The 17,057-nt window shown below is 39.0% G+C and overlaps 1 protein-coding gene across 2 annotated transcripts in view; it reads left to right on the forward strand.

Annotated features, from left to right (window-relative positions):
• Window positions 1-17,057, forward strand: part of PTPRO (protein tyrosine phosphatase receptor type O) — a 276,527-nt gene that overhangs the window by 189,284 nt on the left and 70,186 nt on the right. For both annotated transcript variants that reach the window (XM_017528611.2, XM_017528620.2), the window contains exons 8-12: window positions 2,730-2,850; window positions 3,516-3,709; window positions 6,943-7,054; window positions 11,871-12,022; window positions 13,430-13,550. In XM_017528611.2, coding sequence (XP_017384100.1) covers window positions 2,730-2,850; window positions 3,516-3,709; window positions 6,943-7,054; window positions 11,871-12,022; window positions 13,430-13,550 — 700 coding nt within the window. The remainder of the gene's footprint in view (window positions 1-2,729; window positions 2,851-3,515; window positions 3,710-6,942; window positions 7,055-11,870; window positions 12,023-13,429; window positions 13,551-17,057) is intronic.

The raw sequence follows: 17,057 nt of genomic DNA on the forward strand, positions 1-17,057 counted from the left end.
AGGGAGGGAAAGTAAGAAAGAATGAGAAAGCGAGAAAGAGAAAGAAAAAAAGAAGAAAAAGAAAGAAAGAAAGAGAGAGAGGAAGGAAGGAAGGAAGGAAGGAAGGAAGGAAGGAAGGAGGGAGGGAGGGAGGGAGGGAGGGAAGGAAGGAAGGGGGAAAGAAAGAGAAGGGAGGAAAGAGAGAAAGAGAAGGGAGGAAAGAGAGAAAGAGAAAAAAGACAAGTCTCTATCAGATGAGATGTAGTTGACTAGATCTGTCTATATGGCTTCCAGCAGAATTAAAAATCTAAAACCTGTGCAAGAAACCCTGATGTGAAAGAGTATAAATAGGAAAGAAAGAATGAAAAATGCTAATTTATTAATTCAATGTAATCTTATTTTGTTTAAGCCAATGGAAAATAAATTTTGGTATTTGGCTCCTTTTGCTTACATGTAGAGCAAGTTGTACCAATTCAAATTACACAGTTTCTACTGTGTATAATCAGTTTCTGGCGTGGAAAGCTCTAAAATTCCTATCATATCACCAGTTCTATATTAATCCTTAAAATGTTAATGAGACTCTAAAAAACACCTTACAACATAGATAAGCTATAAACAATATTGTTCTCCACTGATTCATGTTCCTTTCTGTAGGAATTCCAAAATTTTATGTATCCTAGAGGCCAAAAAGTTGATTAGATCAATAAAGGTTAATATTTATTGATACTCTGGTTTAAGCATTCTAAAACTCTATGAAGTATATAATTTTATTACCTATATTTTAGCAATGAAGAAACCAAGGTAAGAATTTTAAATAAATTATAAAGCACAAATAAACCCCCATGCTAATAAGGAGCAGAGTCAGGATTTGATTCCAGGTAGTCTCAAAAAAGAACCTGTGCTCTTTCCACCAAGCAATGCTGTCTTAAATATTAGAGACACTAAAGGTCAAAGCAGCACTTTAATCTCTTAGTTGAATCATCAATTCTTGTGCATGTCAACACTCCATTTTAATAAATGCATTTTGTGCCGGGCATGGTGGCTCACGCCTGTAATCCCAGCACTTTGGGAGGCCGAGGTGAGCAGATCACAAGGTCAAGAGGTCAAGACCATCCCGGCCAACATGGTGAAGCTTGTCTCTACTAAAAATACAAAACAATTAGTTGGGCATGGCGGCGCGTGCCTGTAGTCCCAGCTACTCGGGAGGCTTAGGCAGGAGGATTGCTTGAACTCAGGAGGCAGATGTTGCAGTGAGCCAAGATGGTGCCACTGCACTCCAGCCTAGCAACAGAGTGAGACTCCTTCTCAAAAAAATACAAAATAAAAAATAAAATGCATTTTACTCATCTACACTTTCTCACTATTTTTCTCTATATGGTATTTGTTATGTATCCAAAATTTTTTTTAAGAGCAGGACCAGGCGTAGTGGCTCATGCCTGTAATCTCAGCACTTTGGGAGGCCAAGTTGGGTGGATCACCTGAGGTCGGGAGTTCGAGACCAGACTGATCAACACGGCAAAACTCTGTCTCTACTAAAAATACAAAAATTAGCCAGTCATGGTGGTGCGCAACCATAATCCCAGCTACTCAGGAGGCTGAGGCAAGAGAATTACTTGAACCTGGGAGGGGGAGGTTGCAGTGAGCCAAGATCATGCCACTTCACTCCACCCTGGGCAACAGAGCAAGACTCCACCTCAAAAAAAAAAAAAAAAAGAAAAAAAAGAACAGTAAAGAAGGTCTCATCTAAATGAGAAATATACTCTACAATATTATTTTAGGGGCTACAACAGCCTGGTATGGTGCTGACCAGGATAGCTCGATGCTTAGCACAGTGACCTGCCCGTAGTGTAGATTAGAGGTCCCAACACTACAACACTAGGCTTCCAGTCCCAAGACTGCATCTAAACATATGATCTTGGCCATTCTCTGGCTTTACTTTATTAAATGAGCACTTTGAACTAGGTAGTCTCTGAAGTCATTTCCATTTCTTTTCTTTTTTTTTTTTTTTTTTTTTGAGCACTAGTCTTGCTCTGTCACCCAGGCTAAAGTGCAGTCGCATGATTCGGCTCACTGAAACCTCTGCCTCTTGGGTTCAAGCAATTCTCCTACCTCAGCCTCCTGAGTAGCTGAGATTACAGGCGCCACCATGCCACCACCATGCCTGGCTAATTTTCTTTGTATTTTAGTAGAGACGGGTTTTCACCTTGTTCATCAAGCTGGTCTTGAACTCCTGACTTCAAATGATCCGTCTGCCTTGGCCTCCCAAAGTGCTTGGATTACAGGCACGAGCCACTGTGCCCAGCGGTCATTTCCATTTCTATAATTACATATTACATGCTTCTAAGTGACAAGAGACAAGACATTTCTGTACTGATCTTTACATGTAATCAGCTGACACTACAATTTAGGATGTCAAACTCTCTTCATGGTATTGCTGATTTGATTAGGGTTAGAGGCTGATGTGTCTCTAGTGTACATAGATACAATTGACATTGATGGGTATAAAGCAGTTCCCATGGCTTAGGATAAACAAAACTTGAATGTCCTAGGTTCCCTTCAGTGTTCACATAAACTATAAATCATCCTAATTTTGGATAATTTTGGAATCTGACCTTCCAGCTTGAGTAAAGCTTTTTGGATTTCAAAGTCATCTGTGATTCCAAAAAGAGTCCTCGAATATTATTTCTGCCTCTGTGTCACATTCTGAAAGCCCAGCTCTAAGTAAATCTTATTGGGTGTTTATTTTAAAGGTGAACTCAAGCAAACCTATCATTGAAAATCTGGTTCCTGGTGCCCAGTACCAGGTTGTGATATACCTAAGGAAGGGCCCTTTGATTGGACCACCTTCAGATCCTGTGACATTTGCTATTGGTAAGTTGCTAGCCACAAGAAGAATGACATATATATTAGGGTACTGACTGGAGGGATGCAATGTGCAAGCTCAAATCATTATCATTGTATTTTGAAGGCTTATGTTAGTTAATTTAATACTCTACCTTCAGAGTAATAAATAATTAGAACTGTCTACTTGAAAGACAGTATCAATATTTAATACTTGGGGGAAAAATCAGAGGCAAACATACTTGCTTTAGTTTTCAATGATTATATAACAAGAATAAAGCTGTGTGCCATGAGGTAGACACCTAAAGTTCCAGCTACTTGGGAGGCTGAGGTGGGAGGACTGCTTAGCCCAGTAATTTGAATCCAGCCTTGGTAACATAGCAACACACTGAACCAAAAAATAAAGGGAAAGAAAGAAAGAAAAAAAGGAAAAAGAGAGAGAGGAGGGAAGGGGAGGGAGGAAGGAAGGGGAGGGAGGAGGGAAGAAAGGGGAGGTAGGGAGGGAGGGAGGGAAGGAAGGAAGGAAGGGAGGGAGGGAGGGAGGGAGGGAGGAAGGAGGGAGGGAGGGAGGGAGGGAAGGGATTGTATCAGAAGAATGAAAAGTCTGGTCATTAAGTAGAAGTTTGAGGCTGTTGCTAAGACAGTAAACATTCCTCTTAACTTTCTTTTTTCAACCCCTCCCCTCTTGTTTTTAGTTCCCACTGGAATAAAGGATTTAATGCTCTATCCCTTGGGTCCTACAGCAGTGGTTCTGAGCTGGACCAGACCTTATTTAGGCGTGTTCAGAAAATATGTCGTTGAAATGTTTTATTTCAACCCTGCTACAATGACATCAGAGTGGACAACCTACTATGAAATAGCAGCAACTGTCTCCTTAACTGCATCCGTGGTAATTTTCCCTTAACCAACTGTCACTCTTTCCTATGGGAACAGGCATGATTTTATGTAACAAATGTGTCTTTAAAAAATTATCTATAAATTTGATAATTTTGTAAATACACATGGTGCATTAGTTCATTTTCACACTGCTGATAAAGACATACCCAAGACTGGGCAATTTACAAAAGAAAGAGGTTTCATTGGACTTACAGTTCCATGTGGCTGTGGAAGCCTCACAATCATGATGGAAGGGAAGGTGGAGCAAGTCACGTTTTTATATGGATGGCAGCAGGCAAAGAGAGCTTGCGGAGGAAAGCTCTCCCTTATAATAATCATCAAATCTCATGAGACTTACTATCACAAAAATGGCATGGGAAAGACCTGCCCCCATGATTCAGTTACCTCCCACCAGGTCCCTCTCACAACATGTGCAAATTCAAGATGAGATCTGGGTGGGAACAAGCCAAATCATATCATTCCACCCCGGGCCCTTCCCAAATCTCATATCCTCACATTTCAAAAACCGATCATGCCTTTCCAACAGTTCCACAAAGTCTTAACTAATTTCAGCACTGACTCAAAAATCCACAGTCAAAAATCTCATCCAAGACAGAGCAAGTCCCTTCTGCCTATGAGTCTGTAACATCAAAAACAAGTTAGTTACTTCCTAGATACACTGGTTGTACAGGCATTGGATAAATACAACTGTTCCAAATTTGAAACATTGGCCAAAACAAACAGGCTACAGGTCCCCATGCAAGTCCATAATCCAGTGGTGCAGTCAAATCTTAAAGCTCCAAAATTATCTCCTTTGACTCCATGTCTCATATCCAGGTCACACTGATGCAAGACATGAGTTTCCATGGTCTTTGGCAATTCCACCCATGTGGCTTTGCAGAATATATCCCCTTTCCTGGCTGCATTCACAGGCTGGCATTAAGTGTGGCTTTTCCAAGTGCACAGTGCAAGCTGTTGGTGGGCTTACCATTCTGGGGCCTGGAGGATGGTGGCCCTCTTCTCACAGCTCCACTAGGCAATACCCCAGTAGGGACTCTGTATGGGGTCCCCAGTCCCACATTTCCCTTCTGCACTGCCCTAGCAGAGGTTCTCCATGAGGGCCCCGCCCCTGCAGCAAATTTTGCCTGGGCATCCAGGTGTTTCCATACATCTTCTGAAATCTAGGCAGACATTCTCAAACCTCAATTCTTGACTTCTATGCACCCACAGGCTCAACACCATGTGGAAGTTGCCAGGGCTTGGGGCTTACAGCCTCTGAAGCCACCCCCTGAGCTCTGTGTTGGCCCCTTTCACCCATGGCTGGAGTGGCTAGGAGGCAGGGCACCAAGTTACTAGGCTGTACACATCACAGGCACCCTGGGCCTGGGCTGTGAAACCACATTTTCCTCCTAGGCCTCCAGGCCTGTGATGGGAGGGGCTACTGTGAAGACCGCTGTCATGCCCTGAAGACATTTTTCCCTTGTCTTGGGGATTAACATTCAGTTCCTCATTGCTTATGCAAATTTCTGCAGGCAGCTTGAGTTTCTCCTCAGAAAATAGAACTTTCTTTTCTATCATATTGTCAGGCTGTAAATTTTCCAAACTTTTATGCTCTGTTTCCCTTTTAAAACTGAATGCCTTTAACAGCACCCAACTCACCTCTTGAATGTTTTGCTGCTTAGAAATTTCTTCTGACAGATACCCTAAATCATCTCTCTTAAGTTCCACAAATCTCTAGGGCAAGGGCAAAATCCTGCCAGTCTCTATACTGAAACATAACAAGAGTCACCTTTGCTCCAGTTTCCAACACGTTCTTCATCCCCACCTGAGACCACCTCAGCCTGGATTTCATTGTCAATATCATTATCAGCATTTGGTCAAAGCCATTCAACAAGTCTCTAGGGAGTTCCAAAATTTCCCACATTTTACTGTTTTCTGAGCTCTCCAAACTGTTCCAACCTCTGCCTGTTACCCAGTTACAAATTTTGGGTATCTTCTCAGCAGCACTCCACTCTCTGTACCAATTTACTGTATTGGCCCGTTTTCACTCTGCTGACAAAGACATACCCAAGACTGGGCTATTTTCAAAAGAAAGAGATTTAATTAGGCTTAATGTTCCACGTAGCTGGGGAAGCCCCACAATCATGGTCGAAGGCAAGGAGGAGCAAGTCACATTTTACATGGATGGCAGCAAGCAAAAAGACCTTACACAGGAAAACTCCCCCTTATAATAACCATCAGATCTCATGACAGTTACTCACTATCATGAGAATAGCACAGGAAAGACCTGCCCCCATGATTCAGTTACCCCCCACCAGGTCCCTCCAACAATAGTGGGAATTCAAGATGAGATTTGGGTGGGACACAGCCAAACCATACAGATAGGTATGGCTATTTTCAAGGTTTTTTAGTTGTTTTGCTTTTAGGTTTTGGGGTTCTTTTTTGTTTTGAGAGAGAAAGAGATAATTGTATGAAGCTAGCTGTCATCTCCAATTGAATGTATTTGTTAATCAACATTTTTTACATATTTTCCTAACAAATTTGCTTAAAGCAGAATAGAGCAATCAAGTACTTATTGCTTCTCCCTGCTCCTGGGGAGGGAGGGACACACAGAGATTTCCCTTTGGTATTCAATAGTTAATTGACACTGCCTAACTTTAATGATGACTCTTTGTGACAACTACTAATCTATTAAATACCTCTAATGTCAGGCTTTTAGAGGATGGTTTTTAAGAAAACAGGTAAAAATTGCTCTTTCTGAAATTGGAATAATTTTGAAAAGTGTAGGTTACCCACAGGCTATTCACAAAGTACACAATTGCTCTCTACCCAGTTGAAGACTCTGAAGGACTCCTGTTCATGGTTTACATTGAAAAAACACAGAGTTGTGAGAGGTTATTTGTCTTAGAAATAGGGAGATATGTATGTATAGTCACTTACAGATAAGCACTATTTCATGGGTGTGATATTAGGAAATTGCTAAATGAAACAAATATTGGAAATCTTTGGCTCTATATCTTTGAATCACCTTTAAAAATCATATTTTTGTATTCTATTTTATTTATGTCTCATTTCATTCTAGAAAGAATATTTTATTATCATAAATTTAGGAAATAGAAAAACACACTAAAAAGGAAAATTAAAATGACTTATTAATTTTTTTAAGACCTAATGAAAGTAACTCTACTCCAAAAATAACACTTTCACCCTCAGTCTTTTGTCTCCTTGCTTGCTTTTCTCATTCAGAGAATAGCTAATCTGCTGCCAGCATGGTACTACAACTTCCGGGTTACCATGGTGACATGGGGAGATCCAGAATTGAGCTGCTGTGACAGCTCCACCATCAGCTTCATAACAGGTGAGGCATGTGTGGGGAATGGTTCCGTGAGAAGAGAGCATTATTGTGAGGAGTTATCGAGGCTCCAAAGCTCTAGAAAGTGCCATTTACCCAGCACTGGGTGAACATCAATTTCATGAGAGATGATATTGATTCTGATCATTCATTATTTTGTCCAGTTGATAATCTTTAAAAATTAAAATATCATTTTTATTCTGAGTTACCACCCTTGGCTTATTTTTATTCTGAGGCACTGACCTTGATTTATTTACTCCCCAGCTAGGATTGATTAGAATGGAGATGTGGCAGGTACAGCCAACAGCTTCACACTGCACAGTCAATTGATTTTACCCATATGATGATTATATTTGTTAGAGTGCCTCCATTTCCTTATTAATTAAGCCACTTTTAAAGTCATAATCTGACTGTAGTAGGGTCCATTGTAGAAGTAAAAAGTAGGCTTCGGAGGCAGATAGATCTGGATTTTAATATACCCTCCTGCACACCACAGAAATTTAACCTTGAGCACGTTAAATTTACTAGGCCTCAGTTTTTTTCATGTTGAAAATGGGGATAATAATAGTATCAGTTATCTGTTATTATTTATTACAACTTCACTATTAAATAGGCTATTTTGCAAAATACATGACACAAAGTTTAAGCACTTACAAAATGATTGGTCTTTTATCCTTAGGAACCTTAAATTATGTAGTTCCATCATCAGTAGTCAGAGATAGCAATGAAAAGGGGAAATTCCTCAAAGAAACACTAACCCTCATTGTTTGAACCAAGACTTTTCAAGAACCTTTTATCAAACAAGGTTGTAATTAGAGTTGTCCTGAGAAAACAGAGGAGAAAAATACTGCTTAGGGGAATAATTTTGGCAAATGGTTTCCTCAGTGGACATCTAGTTTACTCTGTTGAAATTTATCAATGAAAAAAAGTGGAAAGAAATCAATCATCTGTGAATTCTTACACAATTAACTTACGTAAGCATGTCTCTTTTCTTTACTAGCCAATATCCAGAGCACTTTTTCTTCCAGATTTTAATAGTAATATTAGAACAGAAAAGTGAAAGAATACCCAAAAAGGAGAAAAAAAAATCCATTATTTGGCAAGCACTGCATTAGGCTTTTGCGTATATTGATAATCACATATTTAATCACAATTAAACTTCACTGTATCAATAATTCTTATAGTTTAGCTATATTGATAATAACTTTCTGAGAATGCTGTTTCCTTCCTGGCAGGACAGTTGCCTGGTAAAACCCCAGATGTAATATCTGAACCTGGGACTGCTCATTTCTAGCTGCCAAACTTTGAGCAAATTATCTCAATGACTCTGGGCTTCTATTTTTTTGCTGGTAAAACCCCCTAAAATGTCAGCTAAATAGGCTCTACAGCCTACTTAGAGACAACTGGTTAGGGGAGCAAAACTTAATATATTGAACACCACCTTGACAGTCATTGCACTGTCTCTTAATGGGAAACAAAAGAAATGAAATATTAATAGGATTTGGCTTTCTGGCTCAAGTGGTTTAAGGTATGCCTTCCAAGATGGGAAACTGACTAGGATCAGGCAAAGTTTATAACAATTTAAATGGACATAGCAAGTCTGGATCAATAAACTATGGTTAATATACAAGCTATTTATCTGGTAAATTGTCTCCAATGAAATCTTTGACGATTTCCTATCTTTTCCTGGGTCAAATAAATAAGTCATGCTGAACCAGCAGTCTACAGGTATTGTCTGAACATATTGACGGAGATGGTCTCAATTCTCACATCTATGAAATGGGTATAATTATAATAAATAAATAATAAAGAATAATAATAAATACCTCACAGTATGTATGAGAATTAAATCATGTAACATAAGTCACTGTTATATATGACAGATTATTATCATTTTTATACTTATTTTGTAAACCAGTTGAAAATTCCAGTAGGTTTTTTTGTATATATTTTTTAAATTTTACTTTAACTTCTGGGATACATGTGCAGAACATGCAGGTTTGTTATATATTTTTTTAACATTTTTTAAATTTTATTTTAAGTTCTGGGATACATGTGCCATGGTGATTTGTTGCACCTATCAACCCATAGTCTAGTTTTTAAGACCTGCATGCATTAGGTATTGGTCCTAATGCTCTCCCTCCCCTCGCCCCCTACCTCCTGACAGGCCTAATATGATACTAATACTTTATTTTTTGAGAAGGAGCTTCACTCTGTTGCCCAGGCTGGAGTGCAATGGCTCACTCTCAGCTCACTGCGACCTCCGCCTCCTGGGTTCAAGCAATTCTCCTGCCTCATCCTCCCAAGTAGCTAGGATTACAAGCATGCGCCACCATGCCCAGCTAATTTATTTTGTATTTTTAGTAGAGAGGGGTTTCACCATGTTGGCCCAGCTGGTCTCAAATTCATGATCTCAGGTTATCCACCTGCCTCGGCCTCCCAAAGTGGATTCTAATACTCATAAAACAAACATTCATGACTAGCTATGCTTTCAAAACAATTATTCACTGAAGAATTTGTAATATATAAAGTAAAAATACATGAGTGTGTGATGTTTTTTACCTCCTCATTTAAAGCAAATAAGAATCCCATGCCTAACTTTTCTATACTTTGAATTTTCCAAATTGCGTGATATTAAAGGAAATAGGAACAAAATAGTTGAATTAGATGTGATTTATTAGGAACTCAAGTCTACCATCCTCATCAGGCAATTCAGTTGGCTAGCTTCAATCATGGTAATTATTCTGAGGGACCAAATTATTAATAAACAAATAGTGACATCTTGTGGTCTTCCAGCAAGATGCTAGGTTTTAAAGCAACAACATGGAAATAGAAATCCGACATGTGAGAGGAAAGATATGTACTTCTGGATTTGTAATTTTAAAGATGTCTCTTTTCGTTATGAAAATTAGGACATGAGAAAATATCCTTTGAAGAAATATATGCATAGGTTCTTGTATATGATGAAATCTGTTGGACTATATTAGGTTGCTATAAGGAAGCCAATGTTATTTTCCTTTAGTAGAATATTCTGAAATATGATGTAGATTTGTGTTACTTGTTAGATGCATTGCTGATATTTCAAGGTTTTATTGCTAAACATACTATATAAATGCTAGTCCTATTTCACATGAAACAGAAATGTGTTTTTACTTTATATATTACAAATTCTTCAGTGAAAAATTATTTGTGAAAGCATAGCCAGTTATGAATGTTTGTTGTAAGTATTAGCATCATATTGGGGGAAATAATTCTCTATACTTTCTAGAAATTCTCTAAAGATTTAAGTTGACATTGTCCTCTATCTCAGAATGGAATACCTACTGCCTTCAAACATATACATGGGATTTAAATTCAACGGTGTGTTTGCTTTTTGAAATAACCAGAATTAGCAGTTACTTTAAAAAGTAATTAAAATATGCTTTCAAAGCCTATATAGTATAAAGTTTGTGGTGAATTCTCCTGCCTAGTTAACAAATTTTTAATTTTTTCTTTTTCTTCAGCTGGGTGCGGAAGCTCATGCCTATAATCCCAGCACCTTGGGAGGCCAAGGTGAACAGATCGCTTGAACCCAGGAGTTCAAGACCAGCCTAGGCAACATAAAAAGACCCCGTGTCTACTAAAAATATGAAAATGAGCCGAGTGTGGTGGCCTGCACCTGTGGTCCTAGCTACTTGGCAGGCTGAGGCAGGAGGGATGCTTGAGCCTGGGAAGTCGATGCTGTAATGAGCTGAGATTGCACCACTGCACTCCAGCTTGGGTGACAAAGTGAGACGCTGCCAAAAATAAATAAGTAAACAAAAGTAAATATTTTTTTAAGCCAAGGTTTCACTCTGTCACCCAGGCTGGAATGCAATGGCAGGCTCACGGTTCCCTGCAGCCTGAATCTCCTGGGCTTAAACAGCCCTCCCACCTCAGCCTCCCTAGCAGCTGGGACTACAGGGTGTGCCACCATGCCCAGCTAAATTTTTTAATTTTTTTGTAGAGATGGAGTTTCGCTATGTTGCCCAGGCTGGTCTCAAACTCCTGGACTCAAGTGATCCACCCACCATGGCTTCCCAAAATGCGGGGATTACAGGCATTCCCTGCCTAAATTTTTAAAACTTTAAATGTGTAAGATGATAAAGTAGCAAACTCAGTGTTAGAATTTAGCTTCGTGGCATAATTTTTTTTAAAAAAAAAAAGCTTGTTCTTCTCTTCTTTCTCTCTCTTACTACTTGCTTCAGCAACATTTATTAAGAGCCTGTTTTCTGCAAAGCACTGGGCTAGACATTGTCAATAATAATGTCTTGTTATTTTATGGAAATAACATTTGTCTTCTATCTTACTTGTAATACTATTATCTTCTATCTTTCTACCCTTGTATCCTACTGTTCTTCATTCCCATAAACGTCTTTGCTGCAAGTAAATAAAAGAGACTTACGTTTACAGGACTCTAGGATTTTTTAATCCTACTTGGATTATAACTCTATTGATGCCTATTAATATTCATTGGCTGATGTAACAAATATATCCAAACAAGTGACCCCTTTAGGACTCTTGTAATGGTGATATTTATATAAAAGACTTTGATATCCTCAGGTACAGATGGGTCTGGGTGTCTTGTATCTTAGAGATATAAGGTGTTGGATCCCATAAAACAAGTGCCCACCGTGTGTCACCATCCTTCACTGTTACTGAGAGGTCCAGTAGTTACCAGGACTATCATGTGCTTTGAATTCTAATTTGCTAAGTTGAATCTAAATGGGATTTCATGCTCTACTGCTAAATACTGTATTTATGAGTCTATTATACTACATTGTGCTTTTTCTTTCCCTTGTAGCGCCAGTGGCTCCAGAAATCACTTCTGTGGAATATTTCAACAGTCTGTTATATATCAGTTGGACATATGGGGATGATACAACAGACCTGTCCCATTCTAGAATGCTCCACTGGATGGTTGTTGCAGAAGGAAAAAAGAAAATTAAAAAGAGTGTATGTTTCTTTGAATGCCAGTATTGTGTGTCTGTACATTTAGTTTTATGAACTACTGAAAACCACTAAGCAATCATTTATTGTGGCGTCAAATGTTTGCATACCTGTAGTCTGTTTTAGGCTCTAGAGATAAGACAGTGAACAAACATTAAATTCTTCCTTTCATAGAGTTTACCGTTTAATCTGTAACCGTGAGCTGTAGTCATTGCAGCTGTTGATTTCACTTATATTTAGAACTACGATTTGAGCTTTTTCTTCAGGATGCCAAACATTTTCAAGAAAACTACAATTAATATATTTCCAAATTTTTCCCATATATCACCAACACCTAAAGATTTGGGGACTTTGAGACTACTGACTTCTTTTCTCCAAAATACACTTTTTGATGTTTATTGATTAAGGTACAGATTAAACTACTGAAGTAAAGAAACAAACAAAAGGAGAGTGGCTCAAACAAAATAGAAGTTTCTGCCTCTCCCATGAAAGCACAGGACTAACCAGGCCCTTCTGCCCTAAGGGGTCATCCAGGGATGCAAATTCTGTTTTGTTGTTCCATCTGCCCACTACGCGTAGTTCCTGTGTGTAGAGAGGAGAGAGGAACCTTTATCACCATTACATCCACATTCCAACTTGCAGGAAGGGGGAAAGAAAAGGGGAGGATGTGGAAGCCCAGCACTTACAGGATGTGAACTGAACTATAAGTTGTCCACGTGACTTCTACTTACAATCCACTGGTCAGAGCTGGGTCACATCAACCCCTCTACCTGTAGGGGAGGATGGGAAATAATAAGGGCCAGTAGGTAGGAAGCCACATGTCTGTAGATACGAGTAGGTTTCTTTTCTTTTTTTTTTTTTTTTTTTTTTTTTTTTTTTTTTTTTTTTTTTTTTTTTTTTTTTTNTTTTTTTTGAGATGGAGTCTAGCTCTGTCACCAGGCTGGAGTGCCGTGGTGATATCTTGGCTCACTGCAACCTCTGCTCCCAGGTTCAAGTGATTGCCCTGCCTCAGCTTCCCAAGTAGCGGGAGCTACAGGCACCCACCACCATGCTCAGCTAAGTTTCTTTTGAACTTCTTAGAATGTACATATCAGAAGCAACCCAGTAACTGTCTTTTTTAAAACCTGTTGTGAATATGTAAGAAAATGTCAGTATAAGACCCATTCCAAATTAGGAAATTAATTGCAAAATTGTTCTGATGTATATAATGCATTGTTAAAGCTACCTTGCACTGGCCCCAGCTGATGAATTTGTAAAATTTTCAGAAGATTTAACGTACCTATAATATAATAAATTGCAGATTGCAGCATAGAACGGAGAGGGAATGTGTCTGCTATACTCCTTAGGTTGTTTGGGGTGGTCCACTGGCTTATTCACTAAAAGTTTAAACCCTTGATTTTGATGATCTTGCAGGTGACACGCAATGTCATGACTGCAATTCTCAGCTTACCTCCAGGAGACATCTACAACCTCTCAGTAACTGCTTGTACTGAAAGAGGAAGTAATACCTCCATGCTCCACCTTGTCAAGCTAGGTAAGAAGAATGCACAGAGATGGGTGTGAAATAATCATGTTGGAAGAACTAATGTTTGAATCACTTGATTCAGCAAGAGCTCTTCAATTCAATGAAATAATAACAGAAAAATGGCTAATATTTTATTAGTAGAAAATAAACATTTGTACTAGCAAAAGAGTATGGTCAACTTAGCACGAGTTTCTGTGAGTGGAATATATACTGTTTTGGGAAACAGTGGTGTTCACTGTTCTTGATAAGGTTAAAGAAACCAGGTAGTCATAGGATTTGGGGGATGAGAAAACATTAGCGATTATCTAATGCAGTGTTCACAACCCTATAAGACAACATTCCATTTTCATATTAATATTATGTATTGCCCTCTTTAATATTTTAAATAGCAATTCATAGATTTGAAAATCTACACATTGATTTTTAAAATTTTATATAGATTCCTAACTCCAGTATAAAATCAAGATAAAATGAAACTAATTTATGATAAAAATAATATGGATTCCCTATGTATATGTTCAGACACAACCACTCTAAAAGACATAATGAAATCACCTGAGGCCTAGATATAATTAAAATGAATAAGTTAAGGTCTAAAAGAAATAAAAAGATCATTAGTCCTTCATATAAGATGTATAAAACTAAGTGAAGAAATGAACAAGTTAACATAAATTAGTTAATAACAAATAACTGAACAAGCATAGATACAGGTAGAACCTTAGAATAAAAACTAGAGTCAAAATAAGCACTAAAAGATGAGATATATTTTCATATAATGAGAGAAAGATGGAAATAACTTTAATTAAAGTAGGGGCAATACTCCAAAAGTTTATAAATGGCAGCATAGAAGCAAGCTGGCTTCACTCCCCTCTACCCAACAGAAAACCAAAACCAAATATATAGCTCTGAGATTTTCACCAGCAACAACCCAGAACTCAAATACGAGGATGAGACAGATTCCAGAACCACAGAGAAGTGAAAAACTCTGGGCAGGTGATAGGAGAATCAGGCTTCCACATTCATAACGCCTTTCCCCCCACTTCTGTCTGGTAACAAGTGGGCAGAAAATCTTCTGCCAACTCATATTTCTACACTGGAAAAAGTGAGGCTGAGGCGGCCCACTCGTTTTCCCACTATCTTGGGTTTCCTGGCAGGAAACCTGTCCTTGCCTTAACCCACAGGAACCATCGTCACTGCCTGAAGGGAGAAATAGCTTGAGGACAGGCAGAGAAAAAGACGTGAGGTGAAACCGCCATTCCCAATCCCAGCAACTCTGCTCTGTAACTTGGCCAAAGGAGACACCAAATCAGAGTGGCTCTTCAGCAGCGCCATGGTGTAGGAGGTACATTCCACAGGTCCCTTGGGCATGAGCCCCCCAGCCAACTTTGACACACTGCCAGGATTGTTCCCTTGGGACGTCTCCTTTTCAGGATAAGCCAAACCAAGGCAAATCTGGACTTCATCTGCCACGTAGAGCTGAAATGTATGCAGTGACGTAGTAGTAAAGATTTGCTAAGGAAACATAGCCAATATAAAACAAAACAAGGCAAGGCAGACAATGGAAAGTGGACTAACTAGCTGATCCTTTAATGCAGACATAGATATATACCTATAAGAAACAACATCAGCCAGGCGCAGTGGCTCATGCCTGTAATCCCAGCACTTTGGGAGGCCGAAGCGGGTGGATCACGAGGTCAAGAGATCGAGATCATCCTGGCCAACATGGTGAAACCCCATCTCTACTAAAAATACAAAAATTAGCTGGGCGTTTGGTACCCGCCTACAGACCCAGCTACTTGGGAGGCTGAGGCGGAAGAATCGCTTGAACCCGGGAGGTGGACGTTGCCGTGAGCTGAGACTGCACCACTGTGCTCCAGCCTGGTGACAGAGCAAGACTCCGTCTCAAAAAAAAAAAGAAAAGAAACAAGAAACAACATCAAACAAGGAACTGTGACCCCCCCACACACACAAAAGGACAAAGCAAAAATCCAATGACTGACCCTAACAAGATGGTGATTTGTGAGCTCTCTGAACAAGAATTCAAAATACAGTTTAAGGAATATCAGTGAGGTCCAAGAAAATATAGAAAAGAAATTCTGAAATTTATCAGAGAAATTTAACAAAGAAATTTTAAAATCAAACAAAAATCTTGGCCCTAGAAAATACATTTGCTGAGCTGAAAAACTCATCACAGCAGAATGGACAAAGGAGAGGAATAATTCAGGGAGCTCAAAGGCTGTTTGCAAATATACTATCAGAGAAGGAAAAAGAAAAGTAAGACTGAAAATAAGTGACTTCTGCCTATAAGATATAAAAAAAAAATTTACCTTAAAAGTCAAATGTGAGAATTATTAGTATTCAAGAGGGAGCTGAGTGAGAAAGTTTATTCAAATAAATAATAATAGAAAACATTCCAAAACTTGGGAAAGATATAAACAGCCAGGTTCAGGAGTGTCTGAGAATACCAAACAGAAACCACCCAAATGAGATCACCCCAAAGCATATAATAGTCAAACTCTCAAAGGTCAAGGATAAAGAGAAGATCCTGAAAGCATCAAGAGAAAAGATGCAAATAACAGGTAAACAAGCTGCAATTCTTCTGGCAACAAACTGTACAGGCCATGAGGAAGCGAAACATTTTCGCAGTGCTCAAAGAAAAAACTGCCATTCAAGAATAATATATTCACCAAAATTGTCCTTCAAATATGAAGGAAAGATAAAAACAAAAGATGAAAAAATTTACCACTATCAGACAGGTCGTACAAGAAATACAAGAGATTTCTTCAATCTGAGAGAAAAAGACACATGCAAAAAGAAAACTTCAAGGTATTAGGCTTTGGGAAAATTAAGTACATGAACCAACCTAGAATGTTCTATTACTGTAATTTTGGCACGCAATCTTTCTATTACTCTGCTGTAAAGCCCAAAAGACAAATATATATATATATTTTTTGAGATGGAGTCTCGCTCTGTCATCAGGCTGGAGTGCAGTGGTGTGATCTTGGCTCACTATAAATTCTGCCTCTCAGGTTCAAGTGATTCTCCCTGCTCAGCCTCCCAAGTAGCTGAGATTACAGGTGCACACCACCCCACCCAGCTAGTTTTTGTATTTTTAGTAGAGACAGGGTTTCACCATGTTGGCTAGGATGGTCTCGATCTCTTGACTTCATGATCTGCTCACCTCAGTCTCCCAAAGTGCTGGGATTACAGGCATGAGCCACCATGCCCGGCCAAAGACAAATCTTTTAAAAACAATAATAGCTACAGCAATCTGTTAAGAGATAGGTAATGTAAAGCATGCAAATTGAGGCAACAAAGTCAAAATGGGGGATGGAGAGAGATGAAGTTAAAAGGTAAATTTTTTTTAAAAGGTAAACTATTTTTTTACTCATTATCTAAAATAAGTTGTCATCTCTTAAACTAGTTATGGCCGGACATGATGGCTCATGCCTGTAATCCAGCACTTTGGGGGACCAAGGTTGGCGAATCACTTGAGCCCAGGAGTTCAAGACCACA

This window comes from Cebus imitator, unplaced genomic scaffold (genome assembly GCF_001604975.1).
Source record: "Cebus imitator isolate Cc_AM_T3 unplaced genomic scaffold, Cebus_imitator-1.0 Scaffold2, whole genome shotgun sequence".
In the NCBI taxonomy this organism is placed as follows: domain Eukaryota; kingdom Metazoa; phylum Chordata; class Mammalia; order Primates; family Cebidae; genus Cebus; species Cebus imitator.